The following is a 21534-nucleotide window of genomic DNA, read 5'->3' as shown; positions in this document are numbered from 1 at the left end:
AATAATAAAGTGTTTTGAACATTCAACTGGTATGACTATATAGTAGAATGTGACTATAACGGGAGTAACTATAGAGGGAGTTGACTGTAATTTACATTCGATATTAATGAAAAAAAAGGTGTTTATGTTCAATATTAGCGAAAAAATAGTGTTTTACGTTCAAATATTAATGAAAGTAATAGCTAAAATGAAAACATTTCGAGAGAGAGAGAGAGAGAGAAAGAAAGCGTAAAAAATACTGATCTACTTGATAATCGAAAGTTTATTAAAAGTATAATTCACGTGATTATAGTTTATTTTACATCATTACAATAAAATGATTACGCAAATCCATATCTATTACATAATTAAACTAGGACCCCGGATATCTAATATAAAGGTCATAATGGACTTTTGGCCAAAAACACCCCTTTTTGCTGAAACTCAAAAAATCGTTTTTTGTAAATATCTCAGCATCCAGTAATTCAATTTTAATGAACTTTTTTTTATTTTGTAGCCCTCATTTAGCTCTACAATTTAAAAAAAAGTTCATCAAAATTGGACTACTGGATGCCGAGATATTTACAAAAAACGATTTTTGCCTGAAAAATGGGCTAATCTGCCGAAAGTGTGACTTATGACCTGTTTTGGAGATATCCGGGGTCCTATTAAACTAATCAAATCACATAACAAATGGGGTATAGCGATAAATCGCATATGCGATAAATCATAATTTTCTTTTTAATTTTAATTTTAATTTAAAATATTATTAATATTTTAATTTTTTTAAAAAAAAAATTTCAGTTTTTTAAACAGAATTTTAAAGAAATTTATTATTTTTTTTTGTTTTTATTTAAACAAAATGTTGAATAATATTTTAGTTTTCTTTTATAGATTTTTAGTATTCTAAAATTCTTTTAAATAGAATTTTGAAAATATGATAAACATTATTTTATTAAATAAAATTAATTATTTTAAAAATCTAATTCTTATTAAAATTAGAATTTTGAAAATATGATACATTATTTATTAAATAAAATTAATTATTTTAAAAATCTAATTACTTATTAAAATTAGAGAAGTTACATACACAGTCTACTTGCTTTATAACGAAGTTTGATTTAACAAATTTCTTAATATAACAGATCTTTAGTATTGTTCTAATTTTAATATATTAAAAAATCGCCTTATACCTAAGGTTGCTTGTCTAAACCTCTTCAAAATTCTACGATTAGTTTTATCAAAATTTTACTATAGATTTATTATAGTTTCGGCAGAGTTTTGGCAGTTTCAGCATTTATAATAAGTTTCAGCAGTTTCGCCTTTCTCTAAAGTTTTGCCAGTTTTTTAATATAACTTTAATATAGTTTTAGCAGAATTTCGCTTTTCAGCAAAACGCCATTTTGCCTAAATCCCTAGGTTTTAGCAAGCAACCTTACTTATACCGAATTTTACTAATTAAATGTTGTATACTGTTTAACGAAGTAAAATGTAGAACAAATATATATAAAATGAATCTTTTTGTAACAAAGTTTTTTTATAGCGAATTTTTTTTTATTATAACAAAAAATTTTGCGAAATGAAATTTTACCATAAAGACAATTTGTCATTAATTTTACATGGTATTTTTTTTCAAATGTAGTAATTTTTAACCATTTTTCTTAAATAATAATGATAAGTTCATGTTTCGCTTAAGGTTGCTGGAGAAACTAAGAGGTTTTGGCAAGTTGGTGAAATGCTGAAATAGCGAAACTTTGCCAAAACTATATGAAAGTCTTATTAAAAAGTTGGTGAAACTCTGGAGAAAGGCGAAACTAGATGAAATTTATTATAAATGCCAAAACTGCTAAAACTTTGCCAAAACTATAATAAAACTATAGTAAAATCTTGGAAAAACTAATTGTAGAATTTTGGAGAAGTTTAGGCAAGCAACCTTAGTTTTACATTTTATTATTCTTACAACTTCATTTTTTGCTTCGTCTCACATATATTTTAATATGCCAAAAGTAACCACTAAAAAACAATATAATGATAAAGTTCCCAAAAAACGTAAGTCTCTTACTGCAACACAAAAGAAAGAAATCTATTTAAGGAAAATATCTAAGCCTTTTTTAAAACAAAAAGAGTTGGCTAATGAATATGAAGTTAGTGAGGAGATGATTAGTGATATTTTAAAAGCAAAAGATCGATGGCTTTATATTGATCTTAATAACTCACATCAAAGCTGGTTTGAGATGCGAAAAAAAACTTCTATTCATTATTATTGATGAAGCTTTATCTCTTTGAGTAAAAAATGCCCTTCAAGTTAGTCTTAATATTAGTGATGAAATTCTCAAAATTAAGGCTTTAGAATTTGCTTTTTTGTGCAAAGAAGAAAAATTCAAAGGATTGACTAGATGGATTAACAATTTTAAGAAGCGGCATAATCTTAAAAAATACAATATACATGGAGAAGCAGCAGGTGCGCCACTTCAAGATCTTGATGCAATGCATGAAAATCTTCGTCAAACTCTAAAGAATTATGCCCTTGAAGATATTTTTAATTGTGATGAAACAGATTTTTTCTGAAAAATGAAACCTAACCATACAATATTAAATGGTCCAGTTGCTGAAACAAAACAATCAAAAGATCGTGTAACTATTTTGCTTACCTATAATACAACTGGAAGTGAAAAAATGTGCACATTATTTATACACAAATATGAAAATCCACGAGCCCTTAAAGGTATCAAGAAAAATACACTTCCAGTAAATTATTATTGGAATTCAAAAAGTTGGATGCAGGTATCTATTTGGAATGATTATCTTAAAAATCTTGATGTTCGAATGAGAACATTAGGTCAAAACATTCTCCTTTTCGTTGATAATGCACCAACCCACGCCTTATATGACAATACACATTTCACTAATATTACAATTGAGCACCTTTCTCCAAACACTACAGCACACTTGCAACTGTGTGATTAAGAAGTTATTAATAGTTTTAAGGTAATTTATTTTTTTATCAATATTTTTAATAATTTTTAATTAAATTAATTATATATTTTTTTTAATTAGCCACAATATTGAAAGTTGTTTTTGAAAAATCAGGTTAAAGCTTTTGATAACTATAATGAATATGGCATCAAACCCACCAAAATTAATATCAAAAAACGTATTAAATACACCACATATGCATGGAATAATATTACACAAAATATAATCAAAAACTGTTAGTTAAAGGCTGATATTTTGCCAAAAAATGAGGATAATGAAACTGATATGAATAATGAAACTGATATGGATATTGAAGCTGAAAGACAGATTTGTCTTACACATATAGAAGAATTGGATGAAATTCAAGAATTGATCAATAAACTTGATTTTGAAAATCCCTTTTCTGCTGATGAATATGTTCAATATGATGATTCTGAAATTACAACAGATATGATATCAAACGAAGAGATTTTAAAGTTAATTCTTCCTAATAAGGCTGCTCCAATTTAATAGTTTATTTAACGTCCTAATTTTATATAAAAATTGAGGGGGGGAGGAGGTTAAATTAAGTAAACATTTAAAAATAAACATAGTTTTTTCTTTATCACTCAATGCATTTTTACTAAAAGTACATCTTAATTTATTACAGATAATGCAATTAATAAGTTTATATATGTTACTTTTATTAATTATACCATTTTCTTTGGTAGATTCAATTACACTAGAAAGAAATTCTTTTAAATAATATACAGATCGGTAATGTTATTATAAGACACGTGATATAACATATGTTCGTTTATTTTTAAAAAATTTTCAAAAAAAATAAGTGTAAAAGACGTTAAACAAACTATTAAATTGGAGTGGCCTAATGATAATGATAATCAAAAGAAAGAAATAGAAGATTTGGATCCTTTATTACCACTTATTACTCATAATGAAGCTATTGGATTTTATGATAAAATTATTTTATATTTAGAACAACAAGAAGATGTTTTTAATATAAAAAAGAAAGAATTGAAATTTGTTAGAAAGCTAAAAAAGGAAGTTTCAAAACAACAGTTTATTTTTGCAAGATAAACAAATTTTGATAGTTTTATTAATATAAACTAAATAGTATTTTTTTTTTGTAACGCATTATACATTATATAATATAATAAATTGTAATATATTAAATAATGTGATCTACGTCTAGATTATATATAAGTATTATAATGTTATATGATAAATATCCATTATATAATATACCAAATAATTCGTTATATTATACCAAATAATTTATTATAGTAATAACAAATATTTTTATAATGAAAGTCTAATTGGCCAAACTACTGACTTCGTTATAAAGCGAGTAGATTGTATTACGTAATATTCAGTTTAATATAAACTTACTTTCTCCTTCTTCTTGTTAAATTTAATAACCAATTAAATTATAATATTTATAAATCATATAATTTGATTAAGTATAATATAAGATTTTGATTATTATTTTTTCTCCTTTAATAATTATATGAAATAATGTATTCCAGTCATCACACTCTACGTTACAAATTTATATATATTTTTATATTTATTATTTGCCATTTTAAGAGGGTGCGGCACTGGTAAAAAAATGATTTATCCTACACATATTTTACACATATTGGGTACTCAAAATGTAGAAAATCATACACAAATAATACACATATCATACACATATCGGGTACTAATATATATATCATACATATATCAGTACTGATAGGTATACTATATATATAAGCATCCGATATGCGTATAATCTGTGTATTATTTGTGTATGATTTTCTACATTTTGAGTACCCGATATATGTAAGATATGTGTAGGATATGTGTAGGATAGACCATTTTTTTATCAGTGCGGTGTATAAACTAAAGATCAATATAAATAATTTACAAAAAAGAAAGGATGCTTTGTAACGCAGAATGCAGTAAATAAATTCACTCTAATTATATAATATTTGTAAGTTTTTTTATATGATAATTGAAATATAAACTGATAAAATTATATTTTGAGTTTTTTTTTCAAATTATCAGATTACTTTTATATTATAAAAGTTATTAAAGTTTATTTTTATATATACTTATATTAATTTATATATAAATATTAAATAATATAAATTAATATAATTAAGGATTTAAAATTTGAATACACCTGTGTTTGAACATATCTTTCCTTTTTGGAAATTTTTAAATAGTAAATTTGTCGATCATTTATAATTACGTTATGATCGGCAAATTTACTATTTAATAATTTCCAAAAAGGAGGTGCATTGCAATGCACCTGCGTAAAATTATTATTTCCTATAATTAATTATAGAGAATTACTAAACTTAATCTGGAGAAATTTTCCTTCCTTTTCCCTTTATTTTAATTTTTAATTAAAATATTGACTTGTATAGTAATTTAAAAATAAGATTATATGTAAATTTATGAAAAGAAAAGGTTTTATTAAGTTAAAAAAGGTAGTTGTTTAAATGGTTTTTGAGAAAATTACATAATTTTGATTTTTATAGTTAAATTGTATTTTTTATAATAAAATTTTTTTTTAAAACCAAAAATTGCCAAATTTTTATGCGATTAATATCCAATTATATTTATTTTTATATATTTCATAAAAAAAGTTTATTTTTTTTAAATTCTTAAGTTGAAGAGGAATTATCCCTCCAGTTAAAATTAGCAATACTCTTAATTATATTAATTTATTTAATTTATTTATAAATAAATATTTTATTTAAAAATAATAAATCCTAATTTAATAATAATCATTATAAAAATAAAATTTGAACTATTAATGATTATATTTCTTTAAAATACTCTTATTTTTTTATTTTTTTTTATTTAAATAAAATGTTAATTAATATTTTAATTTTCTTTTTTTATAGATTTATAAAGAATTTTAAATATTTTTAAAATAACTTATACTGGTAATTTAAAGTGAATTAATTTTTTTTTAACTTTTTAAAAAATCAGTTTTTTGCAATTTTTTTAGTATCCAGTAATTCAATTTTGATGAATTCTTTTAATTTATAGCTAATATTAAATTTTACAAAATAAAAAAAAATTTTATTCAAATCAAATCACTAAATGTTAAAATAACTGCAAAAGCAAAAAATAAAAAAAAAAGCAAATTGAATTAATTTTAATAAAAAGACAGTTATTATAAATTTTATATTAGATATCTATAGCTTTCTGAATAGTATTTTGAAAGTAAACTTTTAAAAATTTATTTTTTTATATTTATTTGATAAATATTAACTAATATTCATTTTATTTTTTATACCTTTTTATTTTATTTAACAAATATTAACTAATATTTATTTTTTTATAAATTCAGAACACAGAAAATATAGTTTTAAGTTTAATAATTTTAAAGGTATAACTTTAAAAACTAATATTTCTTTACATTAATTTTACTTAATGAATATTATACTAAGTTACTAACTAGTATTATTAAATTTAAGTTGAACTAAACTAAATTGAACTGAATTGATAGAATTAGTAAAACCTTAAATATTACATATATAACTTTTAAGTACTTTTTACTTCTTTTAAAATGGATCTAATTTTTCAAAATCAAATCATTCCATTTAAATTTATACTAATTCGCTAAAATTTAAAATATGAATTATAGTAAAATTCTAAATATTATAGGTTTAAATTTGTTTATAATTATTTATTTTAATAAAAAACTTTGCAATATTTAAATTATTTTGAATAAAATAAAAATATACTTAAATAAATAAAAATATCAAATTTTAAATTATTTATTTTATCTTTTAATTAAAATTTATTTGAATTTTTACAATAATTTTTGGGTAAATATATATGAAGTACATATCGGCTGGTCAGAAAAGCCTTCCATAATAATAATAAAAAGTAACCCATCAGTTATATAATGAATCTACCAACTGAGCTTAAATATTAATTGGCTTAATTTTTCCAATCAGCTGATATAAAAAGAAAAATTAGGTAGTTATATTTTAGTAAAAGAAATCTTATATTATTTTAATTTACTTCCTTTTATTAATTTTCAAAATTTTTAACAAAAGTTACAGAAAATTTTTTGGCATTTTAAAATAACTAAAATAGTATTATATTTTACAGATTTTTATTTTACAATATTAGCTTACTTTTTTGAATATAATTTTGTTTATATATATACTAATAAATTATTCTTTTATTATAAATATATTGTTATTTAATTAATAAAATTATGTGATTTATGATTATATGATTTTTCTGAATTTTAGCAATAAGCCAATAACTTTTATTACTTTTATTAGAAATTTTTCAAAATGGTAAAATCAACCATTTACATGTTAATAAAGATGGCAAAAAATATAGTTTGAAACATTAACTACTTTATTAATCTTTACTACATAATATATATTTGCAACAAAAATTTAAACATTTTATTATTAATTTTCAATAAAATTAAATTTTTTCATCCTAATAGTAGTCTTCAATAAGAAATAATTTTAAATCCTAATAGTAGAAATAATTTTAAAAAAAGTTGCTTAAAAATTAAAATATAATTATGCATGCTAATCAATGTTTTAAAACAAAAAAAAAGGATAAAACAATAAAAAACTGATTTAAACGTCTTGTTTTAAATCACGCAAAATCAACATTCAAAACCCCCAAATCCTAAGCTTTTATACCAAAGAAAAGCCACAGTTTTAATCAAAAAGAGTTATTTATTCGTGATTTACCCGCAATATATCTCATAATATGCTCATCATCATCATTCATAATAATAATCATCATCATCTGAATTCAAATTACTAGTATAGTGATCTATACCGTGCTGTATGATTCGATCAAGATCTCTTAGTATATATTTCAGGGAATTGATCTTGAAGTCGTTATCCTTTACATCCGGAAGTTTCCATCCACTATATATTTTATTGTTGCATCTAGAGATGATGATATTATATCCTTCATCATGTGCAAAATCAGTATACAGTTCACATAAGTAACAACAACTTTTAGATACTGCTATAAACACCCTTTTTTTTTAATATTATTGTTTATAATATAGGCCGATATTGTCATTGCCGGATGTAAGTATATGCGTTGTTTAACATCATCGCTGTCGAGCAGTTGATGTTGCTGTGTATCTTTGTCGTTATATACTTTTCTTATTCTTTCCATTATTTCAGACTTTTTCGAACAATTATCCATGAAAACTTTATAATCATCAGTAAACCTTTTGATAATATTTTTCCACGAATATATAGGCTGATCTTTTATAATATCAGGTACCCCTTTATACATTATCACATTAGAGAATTGTGATTTATACTTTTTATTACGTACACATCTTGTGATACTTAACATAGATTCAATATAAGATCCCGCCTTATTAATATGCCCTAAAAATTTTGGGGGAATGCTAGAATCATCTTTAACTATATTATAATACTCATAACAAATTTTGGATAATTGGTGCATATCCATATCATAATCCTTAGCTAAAATAAAATCTTTGAAAGATTTAATGTGTCTAATATAATTATCATCATCAGTGGTTTTAAGATCATTTTTAAGCTTTTCAAATATAGACTCAAGTTTAGCAGAACAATATGACACCACTTCTTTGACAAAAGCTGTCTCAACACTGACTAATCTCTTGGGAGCATTTGTCGATATAGTTTTCAAATAACAAGTAATATTATTAACATATTTATTATCGTTCTCAAGCCAAGCAGTGTTTTTCGAAAGGTAAATTATATAGCCATTGGATAAAGTTTCCAACATCACTGCAACTACTTCTTTATTCCTTGTAAATATTTTTGCTAAGTCACAGGAAAGTTCCTCTTCAACAGTTATGTCATCAAGATCTTCACTTACTCCATCGACAGCAAAGTCGATACTTTCGGCAACGCACTCTTTACCATACAATTCTTTCTCTAGCTCTTTCACTTGCTCTTTCTCTAACTCTTTCACTTGCTCTTTCTCTAGCTCTTTCTCTAGCTCTTTCACTTGCTCTTTCATTTTGTTATTTTTTTTAACCGCGATAACATGGACAAAATTTAGTTTATCATATCTATTGCATAATATATACAGTACACGTATTAGTTAACATTATTTATGTGTCACTTATTGTAAAGCTTTCATAATGACATCAAAAAGAAATCAGTAGAAAGTTTAAGAAGAATTACGTGTAATAAAAATATTCAATAAAATTATAAAATTAATAATTTGCAAATTTTTCTATGGTGCCATGTTTTAATAGTAAAGACATAAAATATTGTATATCTGGTTTATCTTTTAAAACATAATAAACAATAAATTTTATAAATTAAATAAAATTTGCAAGAATTATAAAAGTTATTTTAGATAATAAAAACACTATAGTACGATGATAAATATTTCTTCACGCGAAAAACATCGCGAAAATTTTCTCTGATAAATGTTACACAAAACGAAATTCGTCAAATTTTAATCGTACACCTCAGTTTAGGTTAATGGTCCACACCCCACGTTTCCCCACCTTAGGTTAAGGATGCACGTTTATCACGATCAGATAATCTCTTTTTTCAGACGTGTCATGCGAGTCATGCAAGCGAAAAAAGAGAGAGAGAACATAATAGAAAGCTTTGGTGAATCAACGATTATATTATTATTATATTATTTAATCATGACGAAACACGTGATTCTTAAACTGCACCATATATTAACCATATTAATAATTAAATTAAAAAAAAATCAATTTATTTGTCTCATTCTGATCACCAACCAAAATTTGCGCAATTGATACAAATTTTTGTATAAAGAATGCAATTATTAAAAGAAAATGAAGTTAATTGGAATATAATACTACATTTTCACAAATTTTGAAGACAAACCCAAATATTTATTAAGTGTACGAATTGATATACCCAATATTTTATTCAGATTCTCTGATATATTTCCTAATTGAATAAAAAAAAGAGAGAAATTTTTAATATCCGATAACATCTGAATCTCAATGATTAAAAAAAGATACGACAAGTTGGATGATTGTACCTTGAACCTCGAAAATTTTTGTTCGCTCATCGGCTTGTATTTTAGGGAATCTCTAAGAAAATATTAATCTGTTCTAAGAATCAAGTGAACTCCACTATCACTCCAAACTGGTTCGCTCAATTCACCGACTTTAAGTTTAAAAGCAGCCTCCTCGAATGAAGGTTGCATTTGTCCTCTACCGAAATAACTCAAATCACCATTGCGTTTTGCACTTGAACAATCAGATTCAGTAACAGCAAGCTCACCAAGAGTAATTTCGCCAGAAATGATACGCGAATGGTAGGATTTAATTAAAGCCAATGCTTCGTCTTTAGTTCTAGTTATGTTGGGCTAAAAAAAGGTTAATGGGTTCGTATCAAAAAAATAAATAAATGAATAAATAAATAAACAGAAAAATGGAATAAAATAAATATAATAAAATAAAATAATATAAGTGAAAAATTAGTTGCCTAAATACAAACCTCTTTCCAAGAACTAGGACGTCTACTTTTTTCATGTTTGACCAATAAATGACTAGCTCTGATACGACCATCTCCACCTTCTAATGGGTCAATATTTTGTGGATCTTGATTGTTCGCATATCCCTTAATGTCTCTAGGATCAATTCCCTCAGGAAGGTCCCAAGTACTTTCTTTAGTTCTACGATTATAATAATAAATCATTCTACGGGATCGGGAAATTCGAGATTCCCACTCTGAAGCATCAACACTTCCTGTAGATTCGTCTGCTGTATCATTAGAAGTAGCAGCGTCGCCGTTGTTCGAAGGGACGGGGCCATTATTGGTTGTAGCAGTAGCTGTGGCTGTTTCTTCGCTGGTGTTTTTGTTAGTTCCAATATCAGATTCATTGGGACTAGCCTAGTAAACCGAACAAAATCTTTGTTTTAGGAAAAACATGTTACTTTCATTTTAAACCGTTGGAAATCCTCTTTTCCAGCTTACCATTTTATTTGTTTGTTTTATTTAGTCAATTTTTTTAGTTTTTTAAAGTGATAAAAAATGTATATGTACAGTTTGTTTTCGATCTTTGACTGGGTTATAATTAGGGAATAACTTATAATGGCCAAGCCACATGTCGAATGTAAACGATACAAGCAAAAGTTACACAATTTCTCCGATCTGAATCTGATCACAATTTGAATTTCCAAATGGGGAATTTTTTTCCTGAATACTCAAAAATTAAATTAAATCTTTAATTAATTTTTTTTTTTTAATGTAAATTATAAAAATAATGATTAATGATACAGTTAAATTAAAATAATTAAAATACTAATTTAAGACTTAATATTGTACTTGACACGAAATTCATCTAATAATTTATTTAACTTATTGAATAAAGCTTCTGTCTCAACTTCATTATAATCTTCAATATCATCAGTATCAACATATACCTCGCCAAAACGATTACAATAACTACCAAATTTTTTTATAGCGGCATTATTTAAAAGATCAATAGGTTGAGTTGCAACGTAGTAATTAGAATATGATCCATTCCAATTGGTGACAGTTTGATTTCTCATTCCTAAAAAAGTTCGTGCCTATAAAAAATTATATAAATGAATAAAAAAATAAATAAATAAAAATAAATAAAATAAAAAAAAAACTCCGTTATTTTGGATATAATATTTACCGCGAACAGTCCTATTAGCATTCCGTAACCCATAACCCAACCGAGATGATCTCGTACGATGTTTGTGGCAGCAATTCCAGGATGAGTTGCAAAACTATAAATATCATGTTTGTTTAAGCGAGAATTAAGTCCAATGGCAATTAAATCTGTCATTCGTTTAGACGATTCATAGGGAGCATTTCTAAATGAATAAGAAAAGTAAAAGTTAATTTAGAATGTTATTCAAAATTTTCTTTTTTCTTTTTCATAAAACGTAAAAAAAGGTTATTACTCTTTAATAGCTTGATAATCTTCCAAATTAAAATTTTCTTTCGTAGCAGTACATGAACTCGTCCAAATAATACGAGAATTTTTTGTTTTAATTAGTAAGTTTTCGAGCTCTCGAATCTAAGAATAAAAAAAAAGGGTTGAATTTCAGTATTAATCATGATGTAAATATAAATATAATTAATCACTTACCATAACATAATGTCCAAATACATTACAAGCAAAGGTTTCACCTAAACCTTCAGCCGTAGTTTTTCCTACGGGCTGGACTATGCAATCTGTTCTTGACATTAGTGCAATAGGACTAAAAACAAGTTGTTTGGCTACTACCGACCAATCAACATGTGTACACGGTAAAATTCCCGCGTTGCAAAAAATTAGATCAATTCGATTAAATCTATGATATGAATTAATAAATTCAGACGGAAGCTCAATCATTTTAACATTTCAAGTGTAATAAAATTTAAAATTAAATACCTTTTTTTCACTTCTTTACAACATTCGAACACAGACTTAACTGAGCTCACGTCTACTAGAACGATTTCAACAAGTCCTCCTGTGAACTCTTTTAATAGTGCGTTTTGAGCATCAATAGCTCGCGTTTTGTTTCGACAGGCGAGAACAATCTTAAATTGTTCATTAGTATTTTTTGCCGAATGGTCCAATAACCTTTGTGCAACTCCATAACCTATTCCGCTAAAAAATACCTTCAAAAGTGAAAACCATATCAATTAATGACGTAATTATATATTAAAATACCTATTTGCACCAGTAATTAATGCAATTTTGACAGTCGACATATCTTTTATAGGTTTGTTTCTTTCGTTTCTTTTTTTTCGTTTATTTCGTTTTTTGTTCATTTTTTTTTCTTGAACTTTTTGAACTTAAATTGAAGTATAAAAATTGCACAATCACGAAAATGATTTTAAGTTTAATATGATTGGATATAATCATCAATCCTTTATATAAATTTGTAATTGATACACACGTTCATTATCTTTCTTTTATTGGAATTAGAATAAATTAAAAAAATGCAGTCAAATTTTCAAGATCGTATCAAATTTCATCAAAAATCATCCCGTATCACAATAATTTATGATTTATCTCCAGACGAAAAAGGCAAATTTTTTAAAATTGATTTTCAATCAGAATCCGTATGTATTAAATTGTTTAAAGTCCTTTTTATCAATTAATTACTTCTTTAATAAATTACATTTATGGCAGACAAGCCTCCGAGAAATTTTATCAAACGCATCATCATCTTCCAATGATCTCATTTTCACAATTCTTCACCCACCTACTAATTTTTCATTAAACACTTATTCGATTTCTTCTTTGAATATTGTAACAGTCCTTAAAAAACTTGATAATTCAGAATGGGATTCATTAAAATTCAAGTTCAAATTCAATAATGAGGAAACTTTAATTGAGAAATGGTTTCTTACAAAGGAAAATGTACAAAAATGTATTAAAACCCTGGATGATGAAACTAAATGGGTAAATATAATTTTATTTTATAATCTTTATAATTTATAGTCTAATTTTCTAATGCTTTATTACCATTTATGTGAAAATCAACTTCACAAATATAGAATAAAACTTCTCTAGCACCGGAAATTGAATCTACGCAAGCGGCACGTGATAAAGATGGTATAATTGTTCAAATAAAAATTAAACCTTCTTACTAGAAAATTGTTTTTATGTCTAATATAATTATTGTTTATGGGTTCGTTTCTTCTTCTATCCATTCATCATTGACAAGTCTATAAATCTGTTAAAATAAAGAATGTATTAAAATTATTGTTGTTATTATTATTATTTTTAAAAAAATTATGCTTACCATTCTCTTTGGAGGAAAAATTCCGTATTCAAACCTTATAACTTCATTAATTCTAAAAACTAGCAAGCAAAAATTATCGAAAGCAACTTCATGATTAACCTTATCAGGATTATCTAAACTAATGTTTCTGTCAAGCATAGAATCTAACTTTAGACATTTAAATGCTTTGTCTCCATGTTTTGGTATTTCTCCTGATGGAGGCCATGTAAAAGTTGCACGAGTTTGTGATGATAATGATGACCAAACTTGTCTTCTAACTGATTCCCAATGTTCTTGAGCCGATATTTCTGAATTCATTAATTCCGTACCAAGTTTGGGCGGAGGGAATCTTGTTATTTTTTTTGGTGACGCAACAATATAAAATCTTCCTAATAAATTATAAATTTCCTTTGTTGTTGGCATTTGCCTGTAGCATAATATTATTTTAAGAGAATAAGGAAAATAAAAATGAATTATGATCTCAAATTCCCTTTACAGAGAGAATTGAAACTCACCAGCTTAATTGAGCACTAGGATTTGATTTAATATCACCATGTAATTGGTTATCATTAAATGCCATTAAAAATGACAAATGTCTTGAATCATCTTTAATAAAATCATGAAATCTTATATTGTGTAATGAAGGTTCTCCATTCCTTCGAAGATTTGTCATTTGTACATAAACTGACAGGTAAATGTATTAGATTTTATAAACATATTCATTACGTGCACGAAAAAATATTGCATATTCGGTTGTAAAGAAACCCACCAATACTTCGATAATTTTTTTTATGACTTTGTTGCAATAATTGATTCCATGTATCCATTCTAATCAAACAATTTTTTTTAAAAAAAACAAAATAAGGTTTCTTAAAATTTGTAAAGAAAAAGTCGATAAATTTTAGAAAAAGAAAATCAAAATTAGTAAATTAGTCAGTGTAAACCTTTTTTGACCATTTTATAGAAAATCATTGTTTTTCACGTTTTCATCAGTTAATGTTGCACAAATTTAATTTATAATTTGTTCAAATTTTTTTGTTATCTTCATATGTCAGATATGACCATAAGTTGTTTCATGTATTTCCAAGGTCTCTGGATAATTATAGTTTAGGACATATCCGGAATACGTTTTATTTATTTCCGTCAGAAGGTTTGGGTCCTGTGTGTTCCGCTCTCAAACTGGATAGTTTGATGTGATGGTTAACTAGTTTCAAACTGCTGACCGGTTATAACTGGGATTTTTTTACATCGCTAAGAAAAATTTTCAAATTAAATGTGTTTCTGAAAAGGTAAATTCCCGTTAAATTTAAAGAGATGAACATTAACATAAATACTAAAAAAATTTTTTTTGCCGTAAATTAAATTATCAATCGAATCCACTTTTTGAATTGAAATGGATAAATTCAATAAAATTAAAGCAGACCATTGCTGGTAATATATTTAAAAGAATTATAAAAGAAAAAGAAAATTTTATCAAATTAGTCTCAATATTCTTAAATAGTTTCTTTATTCCTCTTCGAATTGGAGCTTTCATCGTTGCAGCGTGGATTTTCATTTGGAATCTTTATCTTGGTATTTTTCATTTTTTAACAGCAGGATTCAATGATTTCGGATGTAAGTTATTAAACGAACAACATGACTTTAAATGAATTTCAAGATGGGCTTTAAAATTAATTTTTTTAACAAACTTATAGCGATTTACACGAGAATTGTCGGAGTGCTTTATTTATTCGTAGCTTTAATTGCATTTTATGGTGCTCACGGTATTTATAATGAGAACCCTAATAGAGTAGCATTATTCGCAAAATTTTTTCTCTATAGTATAATATTTAATATAGGAATGAGTATTCTATCAGTTATTTCATTATCTATTGCTGCTGCTAAAGATAAAGGGAATTGTGAAAAAGCGAATCCTAACAATACTGAAGTTTGTGATTATAAATTTCCTGTTGTAAGTTGGCTTATTAATTTTGTTATTGGCGTAATTATTGAAGTAAGTTGAATTTTTATTTTTTTACTTTTTTTTTACTTTTTCATTCTTTTTCTCAAATTTTCTTCCATAGGTTTATTTGTATATTGTCATCAGATCTTACAAAAGAGAGCTTTTTGCTCGTGTATCTGATCATTCTGATGTCTAGAATATTTGTGACTGTGCCACTGTCGATTAATCAAAATAAATTACCCTATTAAATTACAAAATATAAAAGCCACCTCATAAGCCTTAAATGTGTTTGCTTCAAATTACTATGTCAAAAAAGAATGAAACAATCGGTTATCGCCCAAAGTGTTACATAACTTGAGTCATTTTTCATGGGTTATTGAATGTGTTGACGTGAATTTCATCTTCAAAGATAATTACCTAAAAAAATTTGAAATTTGTATTTGTCTTAATAATATAGAGTTAAACGAACCGAATTCAAAAAATTAATCAAGTTTCAATGATTTTAATATATTAATAAATTTATCACGTACAGTATATATAATTTATATTCTATAAATAATAATAAATACACTTTCACTTTCTCTTTGCAGTAGAACAACACTTGTCTACTACATTCTTTTATTATTTAATATTGAAGTATAAAAATATTGCGAAATGATATATAATACCAAAAAGAAAGCAGGAAGAGATTGCTTGTCAAAAGTTATTTTCTTCGTTTATATTATTCTGGTCACTAATTTTCATTTTTACGTGATTCTCTAACTTATCCATTAGAATTTGATAACTTGTAGACAGGATATGATAGTGATCATGAGTGATATTTTTTTTTATCTTTTGTTTTTTATCTTTTTTTTTGTATTGTTGCGCTTTATTAAGAACAAAAGAAAGCCACCTAATACAAAATATACAAAATACAAAAAGCCCACTCCCGAAGTGCAATGGAAATGTAACAAATAACTGGTTACACGTGGAAAGAATAATGTGAAGGAAATATTAAGAAAGTAGGCAAATAACCACATGGACAAAAAAAAATCTACGGGAACATGTAAAATCCATACAACCTAGCGCAGTAATATTTTTTATTTATATACCACCTATTTTTGAACAATAATTTATAATAAAATTTTGTTTGAAATGGTAATATTACGAGTTCTAAGTAGAAAGATTGAAAATAATATGAGAAGAGAATTATTATTTGGTTGGGACTTGGGATATTTGTAAAAAATAAAATTCCCATAAAGTTGTTGATTGTATTTATTAAAATAATTTTATTTTCTATTATAAATAATAATTTACTGAGTAAAATATTAACATATTATATGATAAGAATATTAAAAAAATAATAGTTATTAGGACTCTGAGCTATTAGTATAAGGTTTAGGCTTAGGCAATTTAAATATTTTTAAAAGGTGTTGGATGAAAAGGTAAGATTTTTAATTTACATAATTTCAAAAAAGATAAAAAAGATTTTATTATTTATAATTAGTTTTATCAACTTTATTTTAATAAAAGTTTATTATAAGTTTGCTCATCTTCTCAATATTATATCAACTTGCCAAAATCTTCTAATTTTTCCAGCAACTATATTTTTAAATTTTAATAACTAAAAAGCTTTATATTGGAAATTTAATATATAAAGTATATATATAAAGTATATATATAAATTTTAAAAACTCAAATAATTAAAAATTTTTACATATATTTAAAATTGGTTTTTATCATATTCTATTAATAGTATAAATTTTAAATTATATATATTACATATATAATTCAAAATCTGAATTTCTAATACAGTCAAAGTTCTCTATAGCGAATTTTTATATAGCGAATAATTTGCTATAATGAAGAAAAGTTCAGGTACAGATCTTTAGTATTTATAATAAAATGGCTTTTAGTATAGTGAATTTCTTACTATAACGAACCTTTAAAATTTTTATATAAAACTAAGAAACTGAGATTATTAAAATATTTGAAGCATTATAATTATATACTATATTTATTAAAGTTTTACTGATATTATAAAATTACATTTATATATTATTTTTTAGTTATGTAAAATTACCGTATATCGCGGGCTACAGTACCCCCTATGCACAGTATCTCTTTAAAAAAATTTATCGGAATTTTAAAGTACCCGGATACTTTACATAGAAATTTCAATTTAAAATCTTAGAATTTGTAAAATACCCGAGTATAAATACTTATTTATAATATAATATTCCGAATACAACTTTATTTATTAAATGGAGTATTATTTAACATTTATTAATTTTGTTTATTATTTATTATACAAATATATTTATAGTAATATACTCCTTAATTGGTCTTTTATTTCTAATTATAATGCAAGTTTAATAATTAGCAATAAATGAAATAAAATAATATAAAAAAAAAAATTTTTACCTTATATGTTTTTTTTAATTCATTTAGTCTATGACGCATTTCTTCTTGATCATCAGAATCTTGATAATCATAATTACCATCATCTTCCTCTTTCTCACTTTCACTTTCATCATTATCTTCTTCCTGACCAACTTCAATAACAACTTTAACATCCCATTTATTCTCATAATTAGTTTCTTCGGGATATTCTTTATAATTTTCATCGGTTGAGTTATCCAAATTTTCTAACACTTCATTATCTCTATTCAATAAACTATCATGATCAAAAATACAATCATCTTCCGAGCCATCAATATTTGTCGATATTTCACAACTTTTAAAAGATCTTTGAATAAGATTTTCATCAATTTCATCCCACGACTCTTTAACCCATGTTGCGACTGTTGAATAAGAAGGTCTTTTAATCTTTTCCGCTGGAGTAAAGGCATGAATATTTGATATCATCCAATTATTATATCGATCTTTAACCTATAATTTCACTAATATTAGTAACTAATAACTAATAAGAATAAAATTGAAGAAAAAGGTTAAATAACAATACCTTAGATTTGAAACTTTTATTAATTGCAACGTCTAATGGTTGCAATTTAGATGTACAACTGCCAGGAATCATGGCAATATTTGTATTTTTTTTCACTAATCGATTTTTGACAGAATTTACTATATGCCCTCGAAAAGAATCTAATACTAACATAGAAAGTGGATTTCCAAAACGGTTCCTTGAAGTCCAAATGTTTTCAACCCACCACAACATTTCCTGTTCGTTAACCCACCTTTTTTCATTAGCTCTTATGTAAATACCGTGTGGAAATTTTTCTTTCAGAATATTTTTCAGTTTGAAAATGCAAACTGCAGGAAGTTTTGTACTATCAGCCATACATGCAAGTATAACTGTAAATGATGATCGTTTGTGACCAGTTGTATGAATATTTACCGTTTTTGCTCCTTTTTAGTTTATAGTTGTATTACTTGGCAAGTCAAATCACATGGATATTTCATCCATATTGCCCATATATTTTAATTCATATTTATTGTGAATTCTTAGGTACATAATATAATTCAGAAAAATATTTTGTTTTTCAATTAAATCTGATGGAAGTTGCTTAAAGCCATCAGTTGCTTCCCTACGACGCTCACTAAGGTCATATCTTCCTAGAAATCCATCAAGCCATCTATTAGAAAATTTAAACCCAATAATATCCGGATTATTTGCTAATGATTCTGGACTTTTGGATAAGGAAATGGCTTTATTGATAATTAATTTTTGAATAACGGCATTTCCATTGGCTCTTTTTTCACTTATCCATGCAAATAAATCATCTTCTAATTTCGGATATCTGGTAGGTTTACCCTGATGAAGTTTAGCCATATGAGGAGCAGTTGTTAGCAAAGTTCCTTTTTTATTTTTCCAATCACGCAATTGTTTAGGCTGAATATCAAATATTTTAGCAGTTCCACGTATACTTTTATTATTATTTTCATAATAATACACTATCATTAATTTTTCCCTTACGTTTCATTGTCTTCATTTTTTTGTGGTAAACGATTGTGTATTTTTATATTTTTCTTGTTGCTAATAACTACCATTTTACTTTAGCAGAAAGAAAAAAAAGACACGTAAATAAAGACACGTAAATTAAACAAAGACATTTTTATGTATTAATAGGGGTATTTAGATAAGTAATTTTGTGTAAAATATCTTGAAAAAGTATCAAGATATGAGAAATAGAATACATTTAGAAATTCTTAACGAGAGATTACATCATAGTGATTATGCTAATCTTAGATATTATACGTATGAAATACGGATATTTTAAAAATTCTCTACTCTATGTATAGTATCCACTCATGTAATATACCCTAGGATGCATCCAAATCGAAAATTTGCAAGATACCGTTTAGTGTGTGGCGCGATATACGGTAATATCAATATATTTAAATAGTAATATAAATCTGTAACATATAGTTAAATTTATATATACAGTCAAACCTTGATATAGCGAACTCTTGATATAATAAATTTTTCAGACAACTATAATAAATTTCCCTTATTATAACGAATTAACCAATCAAATCTTTTAAAATCTTTACTATAGCCTTATGGCGAAGTTGAGAGCTGGAACCTAGGGTTCGTTATAACAAGAGTTGACTGTATATCATAAAATTTTATTCATCAATCAGGTTATAGTATAAAAGCAAAAATTATTTTTTTAACTACTGGCTTTTTTGCTATAAAATATTTATTTATATATTTAAGGTTGCTTATCTAAACCTCTTCAAAATCCTACGATTAGTTTCGTTAAAATTTTACTATAGATTTATTATAGTTTCGGTAGAGTTTTGGCAGTTTTGGCATTTATAATAAGTTTCAGCAATTTCGCCTTTCTCCAAAGTTTTGCCAGTTTTTTAATATAACTTTAATATAGTTTTGGCAGAATTTCGCTTTTTGGCGAAATGCCATCTTGCCTAAACCCTAGGTTTCGGCAAGCAACCTTATATATATTTATATTATGCAAAAAAGTAATGATATAGTTATATAAGACCCCAAATAATACTAATATAATTCACAAGTAAACTTTAAGTACTGAAGTAAAAATACATATTATGACATAACTCTGTTAATATTGAAGCTAGGAATTCAATTTTACTATCATTAGAATTCTCTTATTGAGATGAATCTAATGATATAAATTTTATTAAAATCAAATTACTGGTTGTATTAAAAACAGGGGTATGTAGGATAACGAAATTTTGAAAACACCTCTGTAATATGCAACTTTTAAAAAATTTTAATATAAACTCTACACAAACTTAAATGTGAGTTGTAATAAAATCACTGTTAGAATCTTAAATGTGAGTTGTATCAGTATTGTTTGGAATCCTGTTATATAGGTCAAAAAGGTAATTTTTGCAGTATAAAATGATATTGCATTTAAAATGTATAAAAGTAAAAGATTTTCTGCTATATTTTAAATAAAAAATATAAAATTAGAAAAACTAGAAATAAAAAAAAAAAAATTGATAACTTATAAAATATAATAAAAAAATTTTTTATATAAAAAAATAAAAAAAAAGTAAAGAAAATTGAAGACTTGCAATAGAAATATAAAAACTTAAATAATCCATTAAAATAGTTAAAGAAAAAGTTATTGAAAAAGTAATTAAATTAAAATGTAAATAAAATAATTCATTAAGATAAATTAATATTTATATTGAATAAATAAAAATTTTTTAAAAAAATTACATTTTTTTAATTTGAAATATATACATAACAACTACAATTATAACAATAAATATAGTGTTTAATATCATATTTAATGTATATTATATAGTAGTAGTAGATTAATTACATTTAATAAAAAATAATAAAATTTTATTATAAAAATAATTTCATATATTTATTATTAAAATTCTGCACATATTTTAATAATATGAAGAACTGCGTAAATTTTGATTCTGCAGAACTATACAGTTTTGCATTCTTCCAAAAATC

General features: G+C 25.0%; 8 protein-coding genes across 8 annotated transcripts; 3 read left to right on the top strand and 5 right to left on the bottom strand.

The window, feature by feature from the left end:
* Positions 1–3091: 3091 nt before the first annotated feature.
* OCT59_023126 (uncharacterized protein) lies at positions 3092–3465 on the top strand (the record flags this gene model as incomplete). The annotated part of the gene is made up of 2 exons (XM_066150563.1): positions 3092–3133; positions 3196–3465. 2 exons carry the CDS (start codon positions 3092–3094, stop codon positions 3463–3465), a joined length of 312 nt encoding a protein of 103 aa, XP_066006582.1.
* A 4503-nt stretch (positions 3466–7968) lies between these two features.
* On the bottom strand, positions 7969–9181 carry OCT59_023125 (uncharacterized protein; the record flags this gene model as incomplete). Its single annotated transcript, XM_025312501.2, has 1 exon — positions 7969–9181. Exon 1 carries the CDS (start codon positions 8965–8967, stop codon positions 7969–7971), a length of 999 nt encoding a protein of 332 aa, XP_025189390.2. The 5' UTR covers positions 8968–9181.
* A 477-nt stretch (positions 9182–9658) lies between these two features.
* OCT59_023124 (uncharacterized protein) lies at positions 9659–11044 on the bottom strand. Its single transcript, XM_025323225.2, has 4 exons — positions 10923–11044; positions 10443–10838; positions 9982–10311; positions 9659–9887 (listed from the first exon to the last, which is right to left on the bottom strand). The coding sequence occupies exons 1-3, from the start codon at positions 10923–10925 to the stop codon at positions 10045–10047; spliced, it is 666 nt and encodes a 221-aa protein (XP_025189389.2). The 5' UTR covers positions 10926–11044; the 3' UTR covers positions 9659–9887; positions 9982–10044.
* A 126-nt stretch (positions 11045–11170) lies between these two features.
* Positions 11171–12677, bottom strand: OCT59_023123 (uncharacterized protein; the record flags this gene model as incomplete). Its single annotated transcript, XM_066150562.1, has 6 exons — positions 11171–11518; positions 11611–11791; positions 11882–11997; positions 12070–12274; positions 12355–12573; positions 12637–12677. 6 exons carry the CDS (start codon positions 12675–12677, stop codon positions 11255–11257), a joined length of 1026 nt encoding a protein of 341 aa, XP_066006581.1. The 3' UTR covers positions 11171–11254.
* Positions 12678–12904: 227 nt separating this feature from the next.
* Positions 12905–13701, top strand: OCT59_023122 (uncharacterized protein). Its single transcript, XM_025323831.2, has 3 exons — positions 12905–13031; positions 13102–13374; positions 13470–13701. The coding sequence occupies exons 1-3, from the start codon at positions 12909–12911 to the stop codon at positions 13563–13565; spliced, it is 492 nt and encodes a 163-aa protein (XP_025189387.1). The 5' UTR covers positions 12905–12908; the 3' UTR covers positions 13566–13701.
* On the bottom strand, positions 13342–14619 carry OCT59_023121 (uncharacterized protein). Its single transcript, XM_066150561.1, has 4 exons — positions 14466–14619; positions 14212–14380; positions 13718–14123; positions 13342–13648 (listed from the first exon to the last, which is right to left on the bottom strand). Exons 1-4 carry the CDS (start codon positions 14521–14523, stop codon positions 13598–13600), a joined length of 684 nt encoding a protein of 227 aa, XP_066006580.1. The 5' UTR covers positions 14524–14619; the 3' UTR covers positions 13342–13597.
* Positions 14620–14998: 379 nt separating this feature from the next.
* On the top strand, positions 14999–15900 carry OCT59_023120 (uncharacterized protein). The gene is made up of 4 exons (XM_066150560.1): positions 14999–15127; positions 15198–15310; positions 15391–15689; positions 15760–15900. The coding sequence occupies exons 1-4, from the start codon at positions 15090–15092 to the stop codon at positions 15832–15834; spliced, it is 525 nt and encodes a 174-aa protein (XP_066006579.1). The 5' UTR covers positions 14999–15089; the 3' UTR covers positions 15835–15900.
* Positions 15901–19023: 3123 nt separating this feature from the next.
* Positions 19024–19539, bottom strand: OCT59_023119 (uncharacterized protein; the record flags this gene model as incomplete). The annotated part of the gene is made up of 1 exon (XM_066150559.1): positions 19024–19539. One exon carries the CDS (start codon positions 19537–19539, stop codon positions 19024–19026), a length of 516 nt encoding a protein of 171 aa, XP_066006578.1.
* Positions 19540–21534: the final 1995 nt, after the last annotated feature.

This window comes from Rhizophagus irregularis, chromosome 32 (genome assembly GCF_026210795.1).
Source record: "Rhizophagus irregularis chromosome 32, complete sequence".
Taxonomy (NCBI): Eukaryota; Fungi; Glomeromycota; class Glomeromycetes; order Glomerales; family Glomeraceae; genus Rhizophagus; species Rhizophagus irregularis.
This window is presented reverse-complemented; position numbering and strand designations above follow the sequence as displayed.

Excerpts from the sequence above, each read along its gene's own strand:
- OCT59_023120 (XM_066150560.1), top strand. The coding sequence starts at position 15,090 with ATGGATAAATTCAATAAAATTAAAGCAGACCATTGCTG. Across the intron at positions 15,128-15,197 it reads ATTAAAGCAGACCATTGCTG|TTTCTTTATTCCTCTTCGAA; the intron begins GTAATATATTTA and ends ATTCTTAAATAG. Across the intron at positions 15,311-15,390 it reads AGGATTCAATGATTTCGGAT|CGATTTACACGAGAATTGTC; the intron begins GTAAGTTATTAA and ends ACAAACTTATAG.
- OCT59_023122 (XM_025323831.2), top strand. The coding sequence starts at position 12,909 with ATGCAGTCAAATTTTCAAGATCGTATCAAATTTCATCAAAAATCATCC. Across the intron at positions 13,032-13,101 it reads TTGATTTTCAATCAGAATCC|ACAAGCCTCCGAGAAATTTT; the intron begins GTATGTATTAAA and ends CATTTATGGCAG. Across the intron at positions 13,375-13,469 it reads TGGATGATGAAACTAAATGG|AATAAAACTTCTCTAGCACC; the intron begins GTAAATATAATT and ends TCACAAATATAG.
- OCT59_023124 (XM_025323225.2), bottom strand. Across the intron at positions 10,312-10,442 it reads GTCCTAGTTCTTGGAAAGAG|CCCAACATAACTAGAACTAA; the intron begins GTTTGTATTTAG and ends ACCTTTTTTTAG.
- OCT59_023121 (XM_066150561.1), bottom strand. The coding sequence starts at position 14,523 with ATGGATACATGGAATCAATTATTGCAACAAAGTCATAAAAAAAATTAT. Across the intron at positions 14,381-14,465 it reads AAAAAATTATCGAAGTATTG|TTTATGTACAAATGACAAAT; the intron begins GTGGGTTTCTTT and ends TTTACCTGTCAG. Across the intron at positions 14,124-14,211 it reads CCTAGTGCTCAATTAAGCTG|GCAAATGCCAACAACAAAGG; the intron begins GTGAGTTTCAAT and ends ATTATGCTACAG.